Raw genomic sequence first — 18,482 nt, 5'->3', positions numbered from 1 at the left:
ACTGGGTGAGACGGGACACTGGGAACACTGGGTGGGAGAGGGGACACTGGGAACACTGGGTGGGAGAGGGACATTGAGGACACTGGGTGGGAGAGAGGGACACCGGGTGAGAGGGGACACTGGGAACACTGGGTGGGAAAGGGTACATTGAGGACACTGGGTGGGAGAGAGGGACACTGGGTGAGAGGGGACACTGGGAACACTGGGTGGGAAAGGGGACACTGGGAACAATGGGTGGGAAAGGGGACACTGGGAACAATGGGTAAGAGAGGTACATTGGGGACACTGGGTGGGAGAGGGGACACTGGGAACACTGGGTGGGAAAGGGAATTGGGGACACTGGGTGGGAAAGGGACATTGAGGACACTGGGTGGGAGAGAGGGACACTGGGTGAGACGGGACACTGGGTGGGAGAGGGGACACTGGGAACACTGGGTGGGAAAGGGAATTGGGGACACTGGGTGGGAAAGGGACATTGAGGACACTGGGTGGGAGAGAGGGACACTGGGTGAGACGGGACACTGGGAACACTGGGTGGGAGAGGGGACACTGGGAACACTGGGTGGGAGAGGGACATTGAGGACACTGGGTGGGAGAGAGGGACACTGGGTGAGAGGGGACACTGGGAACACTGGGTGGGAAAGGGTACATTGAGGACACTGGGTGGGAGAGAGGGACACTGGGTGAGACGGGACACTGGGAACACTGGGTGGGAGAGGGTACACTGGGAACACTGGGTGGGAAAGGGAATTGGGGACACTGGGTGGGAAAGGGACATTGAGGACACTGGGTGGGAGAGAGGGACACTGGGTGAGACGGGACACTGGGAACACTGGGTGGGAGAGGGGACACTGGGAACACTGGGTGGGAGAGGGACATTGAGGACACTGGGTGGGAGAGAGGGACACCGGGTGAGAGGGGACACTGGGAACACTGGGTGGGAAAGGGTACATTGAGGACACTGGGTGGGAGAGAGGGACACTGGGTGAGAGGGGACACTGGGAACACTGGGTGGGAAAGGGGACACTGGGAACAATGGGTGGGAAAGGGGACATTGGGGACACTGGGTGGGAGAGGGGACACTGGGAACACTGGGTGGGAAAGGGAATTGGGGACACTGGGTGGGAAAGGGACATTGAGGACACTGGGTGGGAAAGGGACATTGAGGACACTGGGTGGGAGAGAGGGACACTGGGTGAGACGGGACACTGGGTGGGAGAGGGGACACTGGGAACACTGGGTGGGAAAGGGAATTGGGGACACTGGGTGGGAAAGGGACATTGAGGACACTGGGTGGGAGAGAGGGACACTGGGTGAGACGGGACACTGGGAACACTGGGTGGGAGAGGGGACACTGGGAACACTGGGTGGGAGAGGGACATTGAGGACACTGGGTGGGAGAGAGGGACACTGGGAACACTGGGTGGGAGAGGGGACACTGGGAACACTGGGTGGGAAAGGGTACATTGAGGACACTGGGTGGGTGAGAGGGGACACTGGGAACACTGGGTGGGAAAGGGGACACTGGGAACAATGGGTAGGAGAGGTACATTGGGGACACTGGGTGGGAGAGGGGACACTGGGAACACTGGGTGGGAAAGGGAATTGGGGACACTGGGTGGGAAAGGGACATTGAGGACACTGGGTGGGAGAGAGGGACACTGGGTGAGACGGGACACTGGGAACACTGGGTGGGAGAGGGTACACTGGGAACACTGGGTGGGAAAGGGAATTGGGGACACTGGGTGGGAAAGGGAAATTGAGGACACTGGGTGGGAGAGAGGGACACTGGGTGAGACGGGACACTGGGAACACTGGGTGGGAGAGGGGACACTGGGAACACTGGGTGGGAGAGGGACATTGAGGACACTGGGTGGGAGAGAGGGACACCGGGTGAGAGGGGACACTGGGAACACTGGGTGGGAAAGGGTACATTGAGGACACTGGGTGGGAGAGAGGGACACTGGGTGAGAGGGGACACTGGGAACACTGGGTGGGAAAGGGGACACTGGGAACAATGGGTGGGAAAGGGGACACTGGGAACAATGGGTAAGAGAGGTACATTGGGGACACTGGGTGGGAGAGGGGACACTGGGAACACTGGGTGGGAAAGGGAATTGGGGACACTGGGTGGGAAAGGGACATTGAGGACACTGGGTGGGAGAGAGGGACACTGGGTGAGACGGGACACTGGGTGGGAGAGGGGACACTGGGAACACTGGGTGGGAAAGGGAATTGGGGACACTGGGTGGGAAAGGGACATTGAGGACACTGGGTGGGAGAGAGGGACACTGGGTGAGACGGGACACTGGGAACACTGGGTGGGAGAGGGGACACTGGGAACACTGGGTGGGAGAGGGACATTGAGGACACTGGGTGGGAGAGAGGGACACTGGGTGAGAGGGGACACTGGGAACACTGGGTGGGAAAGGGTACATTGAGGACACTGGGTGGGAGAGAGGGACACTGGGTGAGACGGGACACTGGGAACACTGGGTGGGAGAGGGTACACTGGGAACACTGGGTGGGAAAGGGAATTGGGGACACTGGGTGGGAAAGGGACATTGAGGACACTGGGTGGGAGAGAGGGACACTGGGTGAGACGGGACACTGGGAACACTGGGTGGGAGAGGGGACACTGGGAACACTGGGTGGGAGAGGGACATTGAGGACACTGGGTGGGAGAGAGGGACACCGGGTGAGAGGGGACACTGGGAACACTGGGTGGGAAAGGGTACATTGAGGACACTGGGTGGGAGAGAGGGACACTGGGTGAGAGGGGACACTGGGAACACTGGGTGGGAAAGGGGACACTGGGAACAATGGGTGGGAAAGGGGACATTGGGGACACTGGGTGGGAGAGGGGACACTGGGAACACTGGGTGGGAAAGGGAATTGGGGACACTGGGTGGGAAAGGGACATTGAGGACACTGGGTGGGAAAGGGACATTGAGGACACTGGGTGGGAGAGAGGGACACTGGGTGAGACGGGACACTGGGTGGGAGAGGGGACACTGGGAACACTGGGTGGGAAAGGGAATTGGGGACACTGGGTGGGAAAGGGACATTGAGGACACTGGGTGGGAGAGAGGGACACTGGGTGAGACGGGACACTGGGAACACTGGGTGGGAGAGGGGACACTGGGAACACTGGGTGGGAGAGGGACATTGAGGACACTGGGTGGGAGAGAGGGACACTGGGTGAGAGGGGACACTGGGAACACTGGGTGGGAAAGGGTACATTGAGGACACTGGGTGGGAGAGAGAGACACTGGGTGAGACGGGACACTGGGAACACTGGGTGGGAGAGGGACATTGAGGACACTGGGTGGGAGAGAGGGACACTGGGTGAGACGGGACACTGGGAACACTGGGTGGGAGAGGGGACACTGGGAACACTGGGTGGGAGAGAGGGACACTGGGTGAGAGGGGACACTGGGAACACTGGGTGGGAAAGGGGACACTGGGAACAATGGGTAAGAGAGGTACATTGGGGACACTGGGTGGGAGAGGGGACACTGGGAACACTGGGTGGGAAAGGGAATTGGGGACACTGGGTGGGAAAGGGACATTGAGGACACTGGGTGGGAGAGAGGGACACTGGGTGAGACGGGACACTGGGAACACTGGGTGGGAGAGGGGACACTGGGAACACTGGGTGGGAGAGGGACATTGAGGACACTGGGTGGGAGAGAGGGACCCTGGGTGAGAGGGGACACTGGGAACACTGGGTGGGAAAGGGTACATTGAGGACACTGGGTGGGAGAGAGGGACACTGGGTGAGACGGGACACTGGGAACACTGGGTGGGAGAGGGACATTGAGGACACTGGGTGGGAGAGAGGGACACTGGGTGAGACGGGACACTGGGAACACTGGGTGGGAGAGGGGACACTGGGAACACTGGGTGGGAGAGAGGGACACTGGGTGAGAGGGGACACTGGGAACACTGGGTGGGAAAGGGGACACTGGGAACAATGGGTAAGAGAGGTACATTGGGGACACTGGGTGGGAGAGGGGACACTGGGAACACTGGGTGGGAGAGGGGACACTGGGAACACTGGGTGGGAGAGAGGGACACTGGGTGAGAGGGGACACTGGGAACACTGGGTGGGAAAGGGGACACTGGGAACAATGGGTAAGAGAGGTACATTGGGGACACTGGGTGGGAGAGGGGACACTGGGAACACTGGGTGGGAAAGGGAATTGGGGACACTGGGTGGGAAAGGGACATTGAGGACACTGGGTGGGAGAGAGGGACACTGGGTGAGACGGGACACTGGGAACACTGGGTGGGAGAGGGGACACTGGGAACACTGGGTGGGAGAGGGACATTGAGGACACTGGGTGGGAGAGAGGGACCCTGGGTGAGAGGGGACACTGGGAACACTGGGTGGGAAAGGGTACATTGAGGACACTGGGTGGGAGAGAGGGACACTGGGTGAGACGGGACACTGGGAACACTGGGTGGGAGAGGGACATTGAGGACACTGGGTGGGAGAGAGGGACACTGGGTGAGACGGGACACTGGGAACACTGGGTGGGAGAGGGGACACTGGGAACACTGGGTGGGAGAGAGGGACACTGGGTGAGAGGGGACACTGGGAACACTGGGTGGGAAAGGGGACACTGGGAACAATGGGTAAGAGAGGTACATTGGGGACACTGGGTGGGAGAGGGGACACTGGGAACACTGGGTGGGAAAGGGAATTGGGGACACTGGGTGGGAAAGGGACATTGAGGACACTGGGTGGGAAAGGGTACATTGAGGACACTGGGTGGGAGAGGGACAGTGGGAACACTGGGTGGGAGAGGGACATGAGGACACTGGGTGGGAGAGGGGACACTGGGAACACTGGGTGAGAGGGGAACAGAGGCTGGAAGAGGGCACAGGGAGACCGCCGGGATGAATGTACCATGTACTGGGCTGGGCACGCAGTTTGCATGGTGATGTTATATAATAACCCGGGCACTGGGCGCTGTGGCGGGCACAGGCGGCACTTACTGTGCATGGTGACGTGGTGGCTGAGCGAAGGCAGCTGCCGCTGGCATCCTGGAGGGCTGAGCACAGTCAGGACGCCATAGTGGTGTACACCCGTCTCCTAGCAACCGAAGCTCGCACCCTGACGCCGCTGAAGACTGTGCGTCCGCATATGTGACGTCATCACGCCGTTATCACCTGCTTATCGCAAGGTGACGTCACGCCCGGGCCCCTCCAGACAGTAAAGTGACATCATCACGCCCGTGGCCCCTCCTGAAAGTAAAGTGACATCATCACGCCCGTGGCCCCTCCTGACGCAGGCGCTGCAGTAACTGAGAAATAAAAGTGTGCGCCCAACGTGGGGCTCGAACCCACGACCCTGAGATTAAGAGTCTCATGCTCTACCGACTGAGCTAGCCGGGCAGCTGGTGGGGTAGGCGTCACTGCTCCCTCTGTCCCTGGCCGCCCTGCAGCGTCACCTCACACCCTTATTACTTGTCATAAACACTGACTGTATGCCACTAACCATGGGCAATCACCCTGCCATCCTCAGTCACATTCACTCTATGCCCCCCTGTGCCAACTTATACTGCTCTATGCCACCATGTGCTCCTGTGTGACAACATATAGTACCCTGCACCACCATGAGCTATCCTGTTCCACAATGTACTGCCCTGAACCACCCTGCACAGCTCTATGCCACAATGTACTGCTCTGTGCCATCATATACTGCGCTGTGCCACCACGTGCTGCTGTGTGCCAACATATAGTGCCCTGCACAAACATGTGCTGTCCTGTTCCACAATGTACTGCCCTGAGCCACCCTGCACTGCTCTATGCCACAATGTACTGCTCTATGCCACAATGTACTGCTCTATGCCACCATGTGCTGTTGTGTGATAACATATAGTGCCCTGCACCACCATGTGCTGTCCTGTTCCACAATGTACTGCCCTGAACCACCCTGCACTGCTCTATGCCACAATGTACTGCTCTGTGCCAACATATACTTCTCTGTGCGACCATTTGCTGCTGTGTGCCAACATATAGTGCCCTGCACAAACATGTGCTGTCCTGTTCCACAATGTACTGCCCTGTACCCTGCACAGCTCTATGCCACCATGTACTGTACTGTTCCACAAGGTACTACTGCCCTGAACCAACCTGCACTGCTCTATACCATGACGTACTGCCCTGTACCACAAAATTCTGCCATTTGAGGATCATGTTAGCCTGTAAATAAGAAGCACACACAGTATATGGCTGCACACTGGAAAACTGTATCGGAAGGGACACTGCGAGCACCATGTACTGCCCTATACCACCATGTGCTGTCCTGTACCACCATCACTGGAAAACTATCTGAAGGGACACTGCGAGCACCATGTACTGCCCTGTACCACCATGTGCTGTCCTCTACCACCATGTACTGTCCTATGCCCTTTGCCAACATGACATTCCTTGTGAGGCATGTGTCAATCTGTATATAATAAAAACACATCATATGGCTGCCCACAGTAATGCTGTACCAGGGAAGGGTCACTCATATACTGGTCTATACCACCATATATTGCGCTTTGATGCCCTGTTTCAAGCTGTATATAGTAAGCACAGAGTATTAGTTGTACACATAGACAGAGTACACCATTGGTAACAATGTAACAGGGAAGCAGCACATGGTAACGCTGTATCAGGGGGGATGTAGTTATGAGACCGCCGGTCTCAATCCCGACACTGTAATCCCGGCAAGGGATTCATTATCAGGGTAGCAGCACAAGGTAACACTGTTTCAGGGAAGCAGCACACGGTAACGTTGTGTCAGGGTGGCAGCACACGGTAACGTTGTGTCAGGGAGGCAGCACACGGTAACGCTGTATCAGGGAAGCAGCACACGGTAACGCTGTATCAGGGAAGCAGCACACGGTAACGTTGTATCAGGGAAGCAGCACACGGTAACGTTGTATCAGGGTGGCAGCACACGGTAACGTTGTGTCAGGGAAGCAGCACACGGTAACGTTGTATCAGGGAAGCAGCACACGGTAACGCTGTACCAGGGCAGCAGCACATGGCAACACTGTATCAGGAAAGCAGCACATGGTAATACTGTATCAGGGACACAGGGCATGGTAACACTGTATCATGGAAGCAGGGTACAGGAACACTATATTAGGGACATGGGGCACGGTAACATTGTATAAGGGAGGCAGCACATGGCAACAATGTATTACAGAAGCAGTAAATGGCAACACTATCAGGGAAGCAGTATAAGGTAACACTGTATCAGGGCAGCAGCACATGGTAACACTGTATCAGGGCAGCAGCACACGGTAACACTGTATCAGGGCAGCAGCACACGGTAACGCTGTATCAGGGATCACATGGTAACACTGTATCAGCGCAGCAGCACATGGTAACACTGTATCAGGGCAGTAGCCCCCATGTGAGTGGCCGGTTAGCTCAGTTGGTTAGAGCGTGGTGCTAATAACGCCAAGGTCGCGGGTTCGATCCCCGTACGGGCCACATTTTTTCCTGAAGCTCACAGACAGCTGCTCTAAGGCGGCATGACTTTTACGTCTCGGGCACCACCCACACACCCTATAGACAGGTGACAGACACCCTATATAGACAGGTGACAGGCAAGAATACTGAGGGTAATGACGCAGTGTATCGTGTAGGATTCCCAATCCCCCCACCTCCTGACGGGAATGAGACTAGAACACGCTGTTGGAAAACTGTCCCCATGTGGCTCCCGTACAGTGCTTGACCCCGCCCCCCGCCTGTGCCCGGAGGAGGTGCTGTCAGTGGCGGCGCGGCGGCCTCATTACCCTCCACAAGATGGCGGCGGTGAGCGGTGCGGGCGGGCCGCCGGAGGAGGAGTATGTGCAGGTGGTGGTCGGTGAGGACGGAGACCCCGGGGGGCAGATGATGGTGGTGCAGGAGAGCGCCGGGATCAGCTCCGACTTCTTGCACAACATCGCCCACACCGACACCGTCTTCTACGTGCAGCCCGACGGCAGCCTGCTGCCCGGGGGGAGCCTGGCCGAGGAGACCGCCCGGAACCGGGTGAGCCTGCTGCCTGAAGAGACAGCGGGACACCCGGGGCCCCTCAAACCGCCCACCCCGGCGTCCCAGCAGCTGAGGACAGTGGCCCACCATGTGGCTCTAATGCAGGGAGACTCCAGCGCGGTCACCCGGATCCTCAGCCAGAAGGTAACCCCAGGCTGCACATACACACGTCACGTCTGTGTGATACATGTATACGTCTGTGTGACCGCGTCCCTGTGTGACATGTATACATCTGTGTGACCGCGTCCCTGTATGATACATCTGTGACCGCGTCCCTGTATGATACATGTATACATCTATGTGACTGCGTCCCTGTGTGACTGCGTCCCTGTGTGATGCATGTATACGTCTATGTGACTGCGTCCCTGTGTGATACGTCTGTGTGACTGCGTCCCTGTGTGATGCATGTATACGTCTGTGTGACTGCATCCCTGTGTGACATATATATATACATCTGTATGGCATGTATACATCTGTGTGACCGCGTCCCTGTATGATACATCTGTGTGACCGCGTCCCTGTATGATACATGTATACATCTATGTGACTGCGTCCCTGTGTGATGCATGTATACGCCTGTGTGACTGCGTCCCTGTGCGATGCATGTATACGCCTGTGTGACTGCGTCCCTGTGTGATGCATATATACGTCTGTGTGACATATATATACATCTGTGTGACATGTATACATCTGTGTGACCGCGTCCCTGTGTGACGCATGTATACGTCTGTGTGACCGCGTCCCTGTGTGACGCATGTATACGTCTGTGTGACCGCGTCCCTGTGTGACGCATGTATACGTCTGTGTGACCGCGTCCCTGTGTGACGCATGTATACGTCTGTGTGTCCGCGTCCCTGTGTGACGCATGTATACGTCTGTGTGTCCGCGTCCCTGTGTGACGCATGTATACGTCTGTGTGACCGCGTCCCTGTGTGACGCATGTATACGTCTGTGTGACCGCGTCCCTGTGTGACGCATGTATACGTCTGTGTGACCGCGTCCCTGTGTGACGCATGTATACGTCTGTGTGGCCGCGTCCCTGTGTGACGCATGTATACGTCGGTGTGACCGCGTCCCTGTGTGACGCATGTATACGTCTGTGTGGCCGCGCCTGTGTGACATGTATATGTCTGTGTTTAGCCGCGCCCCTGTGTGACATGTATACGTCTGTGTGGCCGCGTCCCTGTGTGACATGTATACGTCTGTGTGGCCGCGTCCCTGTGTGATGCATGTATACGTCTGTGTGGCCGCGTCCCTGTGTGACATATATATATACATCTGTATGGCATGTATACATCTGTGTGACCGCGTCCCTGTATGATACATCTGTGTGACCGCGTCCCTGTATGATACATGTATACATCTATGTGACTGCGTCCCTGTGTGATGCATGTATACGCCTGTGTGACTGCGTCCCTGTGCGATGCATGTATACGCCTGTGTGACTGCGTCCCTGTGTGATGCATATATACGTCTGTGTGACATATATATACATCTGTGTGACATGTATACATCTGTGTGACCGCGTCCCTGTGTGACGCATGTATACGTCTGTGTGACCGCGTCCCTGTGTGACGCATGTATACGTCTGTGTGACCGCGTCCCTGTGTGACGCATGTATACGTCTGTGTGACCGCGTCCCTGTGTGACGCATGTATACGTCTGTGTGTCCGCGTCCCTGTGTGACGCATGTATACGTCTGTGTGTCCGCGTCCCTGTGTGACGCATGTATACGTCTGTGTGACCGCGTCCCTGTGTGACGCATGTATACGTCTGTGTGACCGCGTCCCTGTGTGACGCATGTATACGTCTGTGTGACCGCGTCCCTGTGTGACGCATGTATACGTCTGTGTGGCCGCGTCCCTGTGTGACGCATGTATACGTCGGTGTGACCGCGTCCCTGTGTGACGCATGTATACGTCTGTGTGGCCGCGCCTGTGTGACATGTATATGTCTGTGTTTAGCCGCGCCCCTGTGTGACATGTATACGTCTGTGTGGCCGCGTCCCTGTGTGACATGTATACGTCTGTGTGGCCGCGTCCCTGTGTGACATGTATACGTCTGTGTGGCCGCGTCCCTGTGTGACATGTATACGTCTGTGTGGCCGCGTCCCTGGGAGACATATGTATACGTCTGTGTGACGTATATACATCTGTGTGACCGTGTCCCTCTGTGACGTACATACACCTCCTCTGTGTGACCGCGGCCATGTGTGACGTTCCTACGTCATGTCTGTGTGACCGCGTCCCTGTGTGCAGAACATATGTGAATATAGTTATATACACTGTACTTACAGTCATCAGAAGTCACTGTCAGCTGAGCCAGACGGCTCGGTGCTGCTGATGACAGTAGTGAGGTGATGGTAAAAGTAAGGGAGGGAAGAGTCCCCTGCTCCTGAGAGCTTACATTCTAAAGGGGAGGCACAGACAGACAGGGATGAGGTGTATATACTACAGTCTGTAGGGACACTTAAGGGCCTGATTCCAATATTTATGTAATGCTGATAATTACAGTACATCCGGAAAGTATTCACAGCGCTTCACTTTTTCCACATTTTGTTATTTTACAGCCTTATTCCAAAATGGAATAAATTAATTTTTGTCCTCAAAAGCACACAGCCAAGATATCATAGGAGTGGCTCCAGGACAACTCTGTGAATGTCCTTGAGTCGCCCAGCCAGAGCCCAGACTTGAATCCGATTGAACATCTCTGCAGAGATCTGAAAATGGCTGTGCTCCGACACTTCCCATCCAACCTGATGGAGCTTGAGAGGTGCTGAAAAGAGGAATGGGCGAAACTGCCCAAAGATAGCTGTGCCAAGCTTGTGGCATCATATTCAAAAAGACTTGAGGCTGTAATTGCTGCAAAAGGTGCATCAACAAAGTATTGAGTAAAGGCTGTGACTACTTATGTACATGTGATTTCTTAGGGGTTTTTTTAATTAAATTTGCAAAAATCTCAAAAAAAACTTTTTACACGTTGTATTTATGGGGTATTGTGTGTAGAATTTTGAAGACAAAAATGAATTTATTCCATTTTGGAATAAGGCTGTAACATAACAAAATGTGGAAAAAGTGAAGCGTTGTGAATACTTTCTGGATGCACTGCATGTGCCTAAATTAGCCATAGTGATCTCCTTGTCAGCGTATCATGAGAGCCGCAGTGCTTGAGGCAGGTCAGAATTACCAGCTGTGTGGCTGCCTGATCTGCATCGATGTTACCAATGCTTGCACTGTTGTACATCGTCAGATGTATGAGAGGGCAGCATTGAGCGTCCCTATGCTCGGGTAAGCATTCGCATTAGTGTAAATCACGGAATCAGACCCTAAGACTTGTAGTTCCAGCTGTGGACATGCAGCCATATACTATAGAAATTAGACGCAGCCTCACGACTGCTCCTTCTTTTATGAGTATGGTCACTTGTGTGACTTGCCTGGCGTGAGTGAGCCGTCGGGTCCCGTGCAACTCTGCTAGCATCAGGCGTATATTCTTTTTGCAGAAAATGCGTCTAAGGGCCATATTGAATTGGCATGAAAAGTCCGTTGCCGGAGTTTTTGCTGTCATCGCCGCTTTTGGGTGCGAGAAAGTATCGCGCTCTTCCCCGCGTTTCCCCGTATTCAATTCCAAATCGGCGAAAACGGGACCCGGCAACAATGAAATGAGCAAAAAAAACCTGTCATTTTTGGGGAAATCAGCCTGAGACCCCCAAAAACATGCACTGACATGGGGGATCACTACGGGTACCCCCGAATAGCCCTGCTGAAGGTATTTTGGGTCCTTAAATGGTCTCAATAGGTGCTGTATAGCGTCTTTGGGACAGTGGTGAAGAATAGCATTTAGCAGGTTTTTTGGGAAAGAATAAGCATTCCCAGCAAATTTGCGGTACATAAAAATGGGTGCAAGCATGGTTTAAAATCACTTCAGTGAAGCTTTAAAATGCCCAAAAAAACTCAACTTCAGCGAACACCTGCAATAAAAAAAAACAGCTCAACCATACTTGCAGACACCCCAAAAGTTTATTTCGCTAGTTTTCGCGTTTGTAGCCCCACTATGAAAATGGGGGCGAAAAAGTACAAAGTAACTTTTTTGGGGTGTTTTTTTTTTTTTCCCCGGGTTTTTGACGGTTTACCTTTGGGGGACTGTCCAAAGGGTGCAGAGTGGTTTCCACACCTTTGCAACCCAAAACCGCAATCCTGCCCTATTTTCTGCTGGATATTCATAGGAGAATCTTTTCCGCTGATTACAAGGCGCAAACTTTTCGCACCATTGAAAAGTCTTTGCAATTGAATCGGGCGAAAAGTTTCCGCCTGGCAAAATGACGTCATCGCCGAAACTTTATAGCTAAAAACGGCTTTTCGATGGCAATTGAATACAGTCCTAAGTGTCAATGCGATGTGATGAGGACGCACCAGCAGACTGCGCTGATTAATTTGATATGTAACACTTATATATCTGTGTGCGACTGAGTCTGTATATGAAGCACAATGGAACTTGGAATGAAAAATGCTGTGGCTGCTACATTGTAGCACTTCCTATACAGATTCAGAGACTCGGTCACACAAGTGTCATATCAAATTATTTTACACATTCTGCTGGTGCATCCAAATCGCATCGCATTGTGAGTTAGGGCCATATTCAATACGGGGCGAAAAGTCAAAGGTCTGACTTTGCGCCCTCATCACCATTTTTACCTGGGATAAAGTATCGGCCGCGTGCCTGCTTATCTCCGCATTCAATTAGGATTCGGCGAAAACGGGACCCGGTAGAAAGGTAAAGGTGCATACGCGCGGTCAGATTTGTCAGATGAACGATTTGAACTACGAACGATTTTTGACTGCAAACACATCAGATGTCAGATATCGTTCTCTGACAAGCTGGAACGCGCATCGTTCATCTGACAAACATGTCAGATATTAAGCTGGCCACACACATGGCAATGTGCTCACAATCAGCCGATGTGTACGATTTCCCTTGGAACTCTCCCCAGCAGCTCTGCACACGATCTGCACACAATTTGGTGTCCAATCTTAATACGATCTCTCCTGCATCCAGACTTTCACCCTAGATTGTCAGATCTGCCCTACTGCACGGTAGATCTGACGATGCGATGTGCGACCAGCGGAGACTCGCATCGTGAGTGGGGGCCTCGCGATTTGCTCTCAATTTGGCAATATTTTACACGATCTGTCGTTCCAATGTGTTGGAATCGGCCAGATCAGGTAAAATATCGCTGTGTGTGTGGCCAGCATCAGACTTTCACAGTGCATCGTGTCCTAGATTGTCAGATCTGCCCTACAGCACGGCAGATCTGAAGATGCGACCAGCGGGGACAAGCATCGCATCGTGATTGTGAGTGGGGACTAACGAATTACTTGGGATTTGGCCATATTTTACATGATTTGTCGTTCCAATGTGCCGGAATCGGCCGGATCGGGTAAAATATTGCTCTGTGTGGCCAGCATTAGATTTTCCTTCAGATATGAACGATTTTTACAAATCGTTATCATTCAGGTCTGAAGAAAAATCTGACCGTGTGTATGCACCATAAGTATTGAAAAGTGCAGGGAATTTTCACGAAATCATCCTGGCCTCCCTAAAGATGGTCTGACATGGGGCATCACTATGGGTACCCCCGATTTGGCCTGCTGAAGGTAGTCAGGGTTTTTAAACAGCCACGGCAGGTGCATAAATGCGGCTTTGCTTAAGTGGTGAAGAATAGCACTTAGGTTTTGGGGGGGAAATAACTATGCCCATCAAATTTTAGTTACACGAAAATGGGTGCAAGCATATTTTTAAGTCCCTAAAGTTATTTTTTTAAATTCTGCGAAAATGCACCAGCCGCTACTACCAGCAATGGAAAAAACACCTGCCACATACTTGGGGACCCCCTGTGAATCAATTTCGCTAGTTTAAATCTTTGTTCCCCATTTTTTTTTTCACCCCCAAAATTAGTAAATATTTTTGGGGTGTCCAGAGGATTTTTTTTTTAAATTTTTTGGACACAGATTACTTTTAGGGGACATTAAAAAGGCTGCAGGCTATTTTATTTTATTCTGCACCCCTAGACCCCAATTCTGCACTTTTTTTTTCGCCATCTATTACATGATGAAAACTTATCCCCGTTTTTTAAGAAAGACTTCGCACCTGCGAAAAGTCTTTGAAATTGAATACAGGGATAATTGAAACAGGCAAAAAATGACGGCTTTTCGCAGCCTAATTGAATACCCCCCTATGACGCATTTTTGGGAGAAAAAAAAGACGCAACAAAGATGCAGAGTTTCACAGAACCTGGCGGAGGGCAATCTTAGCGCCAATGTAGCAAAGCTGTGTAAGGAGACATCTGTATGACTGCTGATATAGCTAGGTTATCCATGTCAGCCATCATACATTGTGTTCCCCCAAATCTACCCAATTCATTGTTTGCTGCACATCAGATGGGACGACGTGGTGTGGTTAAATTAATCATGTAACGATATATTGAGTCATTGTACAGCGGATTGTGCATTGTGTACGGCGATGCCATATATTGTTGCGGCAAATTGTTGAGGTGTGTATCCAGCTTTAGTCAGTCTTTGTTTCTCGTTTTGTTTATACGATCTCTGATTATTTACTCTGTGCGACACTGCGGACCCCTTCTGGCGTCATATAAATAAAGGTTGATAAAGTGACCTAGCGCTCACACTATTATCACTATTATCAGTTACAGCTTTATACGATATAGGCTCCTTCCTTCCTAACCCCCCTCCAAGCATCTATGGCAAAATGTAGAGGAACTGGAGAGACAGAGGGCCTGATTCAGACCCGGTCGCAAGCGCTGAGCGCTCGCAAACGAGTCGATGGTGGCCCAGAGCGCATCCGTCGCTCGGGTCTCGCACCAAAGGGGGCCTGCTGTCGATGTTGAGTGACAGCACGCCCCCTTTGGTGGGCGTGCCAGGGGCATGGCTGCCCATACGGAGGCGTTCCCATGAGAACGCCTACCGTCTGGTGGCGGCCCCACTGACATCACAAGTGATGTCAATGGGAGAGCTTTCGGCTCTGTTTGAGCCGAAAGCACTCTGGGGCTTGCTGCCACGAGACCCTACCACAAGGGTCTCATCGCAAGCCCGATGGTCGCGATGGTCTTGACCCTCGCGACCATCATCATGGCCGCTCGCATTAGCTCCATAAAAAAAAAAAGACGCCCTGATTCAGATCAGGGCCAGAGAGTGAGACCTATGTTGATATGTATCACTCATACGGTGTTCTGGTACATGAACAATTTATAGATTTTCTCTTTAATTAAAAAATAAATAAGTATGTATGTATATATATATATATATATATATATATATATATATATATATATATATATATAATTAGTATGTATTGTTTTTATTTTGTTGCGCTGATGTTTGTATGTAGATGTACGGAACGTGTTCTGAATTGCCTTAAATATATTTCAGGAGTTGAAATCCATTCGTGTGCAAGTGCCAGGCCTTCCGTCAACAGAGAACGCGGACCAGGTGATGCCGGAGGATAATGGAACCAGAGAAGACGCGTCTGACCATGCCTATGTGAGCGCCGCTATTCCCAGTGATGAGATTGTACACGCTAAGCCCCAGACTGAGCAAGCACCACAGCCTCCCATCAGCCCTCCCTCCTCCGAGTCCCCCTTCCAAGTTCTCATACATCAGGCTCAGTTGGCTTCGGTGGAAACCAAGACCCAGGATGCAGACAAGAACACGGGGCTTTCTGAGCCTCTGGATGAGCAGAGAACCTGCGCTGCCCACCCACAAAACGGCGCATTGTGCGCAGCAGACAAAATGCAGAAGAAGGGACACAAACGTAGAAAGTCCCTCAAAGTAAAAACCCGCTCAGGACGGATCTCCCGGCCCCCGAAGCACAAGGCGAAGGATTACAAGTTCCTCAAAGTGGGGGATTTGGTTCAAGGCAGCTCTTCAGATTCGGAAGACTTCTCTGAACTGAGCACGGAGGAGGAGGATGGCGGCGGAGGCAAGAAGGAGACTGCGCCTTGTGACCTGCAGACGTACAATGTGAAAAACACACTCTTCCAGTGTGAGACCTGTGAGAAGTCCTATATGGGTAAAGGCGGCTTGTCCCGTCACTACAGGCTCTATCCTAGTCACGGGAAGATAGAGCCCCCGGCCCTTTCTGATGTCAGGAAAAACGGAGGTACGGGTATTGCTGGACCGTCCGCTGAGAAGAAGGTGAGAACATAAGGTTCAACCCTGGCACAAGGCCCTGTTCTGGGCCAGAGTGGGTGGCATTATATGGTAGTGTCAGGTGATCACAGGAATATGTACCGCATCTGGGAGAACAGACATGAATGTGATTTATTGTACTGTGATCCGTCAGTAATCTATGAGCAGTATGGCGGCATCTGTACGAACGCTGAAGCAACATAAAATCAGTGCAATAAGTAGCACGTGAGGCATCCGAAACATACCATTGTAGTAGTGTGCATAGGGGTGATTGCACTAGTATGGTGCTTTGTGTGAGCAATCTGTATTAGTTATACCAAGGTGACAGCTGTGTACACACCATTGTAGTAGTGTGCATAGGGATGACTGCACTAGTATGGTGCTTTGTGTGAGCAATCTGTATTAGTTATACCAAGGTGACAGCTGATGGAGCCATGTACACACCATTGTAGTAGTGTGCATAGAGGTGACTGCACTAGTATGGTGCTTTGTGTGAGGAATCTGCATTAGTTATACCAAGGTGACAGCTGATGGAGCCGTGTACACACCACTGTAGTAGTGTGCATACGGGTGACTGCACTAGTATGGTGCTTTGTGTGAGGAATCTGCATTAGTTATACTAAGGTGACAGCTGATGGAGCCGTGTACACACCATTGTAGTAGTGTACATAGAGGTGATTGCACTAGTATGGTGATTTGTGTGAGCAATCTGTATTAGTAATACTAAGGTGACAGCTGATGGAGCCGTGTACACACCATTGTAGTAGTGTACATAGAGGTGATTGCACTAGTATGGTGCTTTGTGTGAGCAATCTGTATTAGTTATACTAAGGTGACAGCTGATGGAGCCGTGTACACACCATTGTAGTAGTGTACATAGAGGTGATTGCACTAGTATGGTGCTTTGTGTGAGGAATCTGTATTAGTTATACCAAGGTGACAGCTGATGGAGCCGTGTACACACCATTGTAGTAGTGTACATAGAGGTGACTGCACTAGTATGGTGCTTTGTGTGAGGAATCTGTATTAGTTATACCAAGGTTACAGCTGATGGAGCCGTGTACACACCATTGTAGTAGTGTACATAGAGGTGATTGCTCACACAAAGCACCATACTAGTGCAGTCACCTCTATGCACACTACTACAATGGTGTGTACACGGCTCCATCAGCTGTCACCTTGGTATAACTAATACAGATTCCTCACACAAAGCACCATACTAGTGCAATCACCTCTATGTACACTACTACAATGGTGTGTACACGGCTCCATCAGCTGTCACCTTAGTATAACTAATACAGATTCCTCACACAAAGCACCATACTAGTGAAATTTGTATTAGTTATACCAAGGTGACAGCTGATGGAGCCGTGTACACACCATTGTAGTAGTGTACATAGGGGTGACTGCACTAGTATGGTGCTTTGTGTGAGCAATCTGTATTAGTTATACCAAGGTGACAGTTGATGGAGCCGTGTACACACCATTGTAGTAGTGTGCATAGAGGTGATTGCACTAGTATGGTGCTTTGTGCGAGGAATCTGTATTAGTTATACCAAGGTGACAGCTGTGTACACACCATTGTAGTAGTGTGCATAGGGGTGATTGCACTAGTATGGTGCTTTGTGTGAGGAATCTGTATTAGTTATACCAAGGTTACAGCTGATGGAGCCGTGTACACACCATTGTAGTAGTGTACATAGAGGTGATTGCACTAGTATGGTGCTTTGTGTGAGGAATCTGTATTAGTTATACCAAGGTTACAGCTGATGGAGCCGTGTACACACCATTGTAGTAGTGTGCATAGAGGTGATTGCACTAGTATGGTGCTGTCACGCTGGGAGGTGGTTTTCTGGAAGCTGAGGCCTGAGGCTGCGGGAGGAAACGGAGGCGAGGGGCCAGAATGTACGATCTTCGCATCCACTGGTCTTGGTCGTTGGCGAGACCTAGTCAAAGGTGCGGAATCTAACCCACGAGATGGTGTTCGCCAGTGACCCCACCAATCGGGATATGGGCTTGAGCTGCACCTCGTAAGCAGGTGCGGTCCTTTGACTAGGTGACCAAAGCCTGCGGGAAAAAGGAGAGACGAACACTCGTGGCCCAAAGGGTCTGTGCCAGTAAGGGGCACGTAGGGACACTGTACTTGAGGTACAAGGAAGTGTGCACTACGGACACACTCTACCGGGTTGCCGGTTAGAAAGAGTGCACCACGGTGCAATACTGTAACACGTAGGT

General features: G+C 52.0%; 2 protein-coding genes and 2 non-coding genes across 5 annotated transcripts in view; 2 read left to right on the top strand and 2 right to left on the bottom strand.

The window, feature by feature from the left end:
* The window catches only part of MOK (MOK protein kinase), a 90,678-nt gene extending 85,463 nt beyond the window's left edge, over positions 1–5,215 (bottom strand). Inside the window, exon 1 of the mRNA XM_088475659.1 lies at positions 5,005–5,215. Within this exon, the coding sequence (XP_088331785.1) occupies positions 5,005–5,011 (7 nt within the window). The 5' untranslated portion in view covers positions 5,012–5,215. The remainder of the gene's footprint in view (positions 1–5,004) is intronic.
* A 115-nt stretch (positions 5,216–5,330) lies between these two features.
* On the bottom strand, positions 5,331–5,403 carry TRNAK-CUU (transfer RNA lysine (anticodon CUU)). Its single transcript has one exon. It is a non-coding gene; the product is annotated as a tRNA-Lys (tRNA).
* Positions 5,404–7,426: 2,023 nt separating this feature from the next.
* Positions 7,427–7,500, top strand: TRNAI-AAU (transfer RNA isoleucine (anticodon AAU)). The gene has a single exon. It is a non-coding gene; the product is annotated as a tRNA-Ile (tRNA).
* Positions 7,501–7,704: 204 nt separating this feature from the next.
* The window catches only part of ZNF839 (zinc finger protein 839), a 25,440-nt gene continuing 14,662 nt past the window's right edge, over positions 7,705–18,482 (top strand). The window contains exons 1-2 of one of the 2 annotated variants that reach the window (XM_088475652.1): positions 7,705–8,190; positions 15,489–16,253. In XM_088475652.1, the coding sequence (XP_088331778.1) occupies positions 7,816–8,190; positions 15,489–16,253 (1,140 nt within the window). In that variant the 5' untranslated portion in view covers positions 7,705–7,815. The remainder of the gene's footprint in view (positions 8,191–15,488; positions 16,254–18,482) is intronic. The other variant, XM_088475653.1, reaches the window with a different exon arrangement.

This window comes from Taudactylus pleione, unplaced genomic scaffold, assembly GCF_031769625.1.
Source record: "Taudactylus pleione unplaced genomic scaffold, aTauple2 ptg000175l, whole genome shotgun sequence".
Lineage (NCBI taxonomy): Eukaryota > Metazoa > Chordata > Amphibia > Anura > Myobatrachidae > Taudactylus > Taudactylus pleione.
Note: the sequence above shows the minus strand (reverse complement) of the source record. Positions and strands in the feature narration are given on the sequence as shown.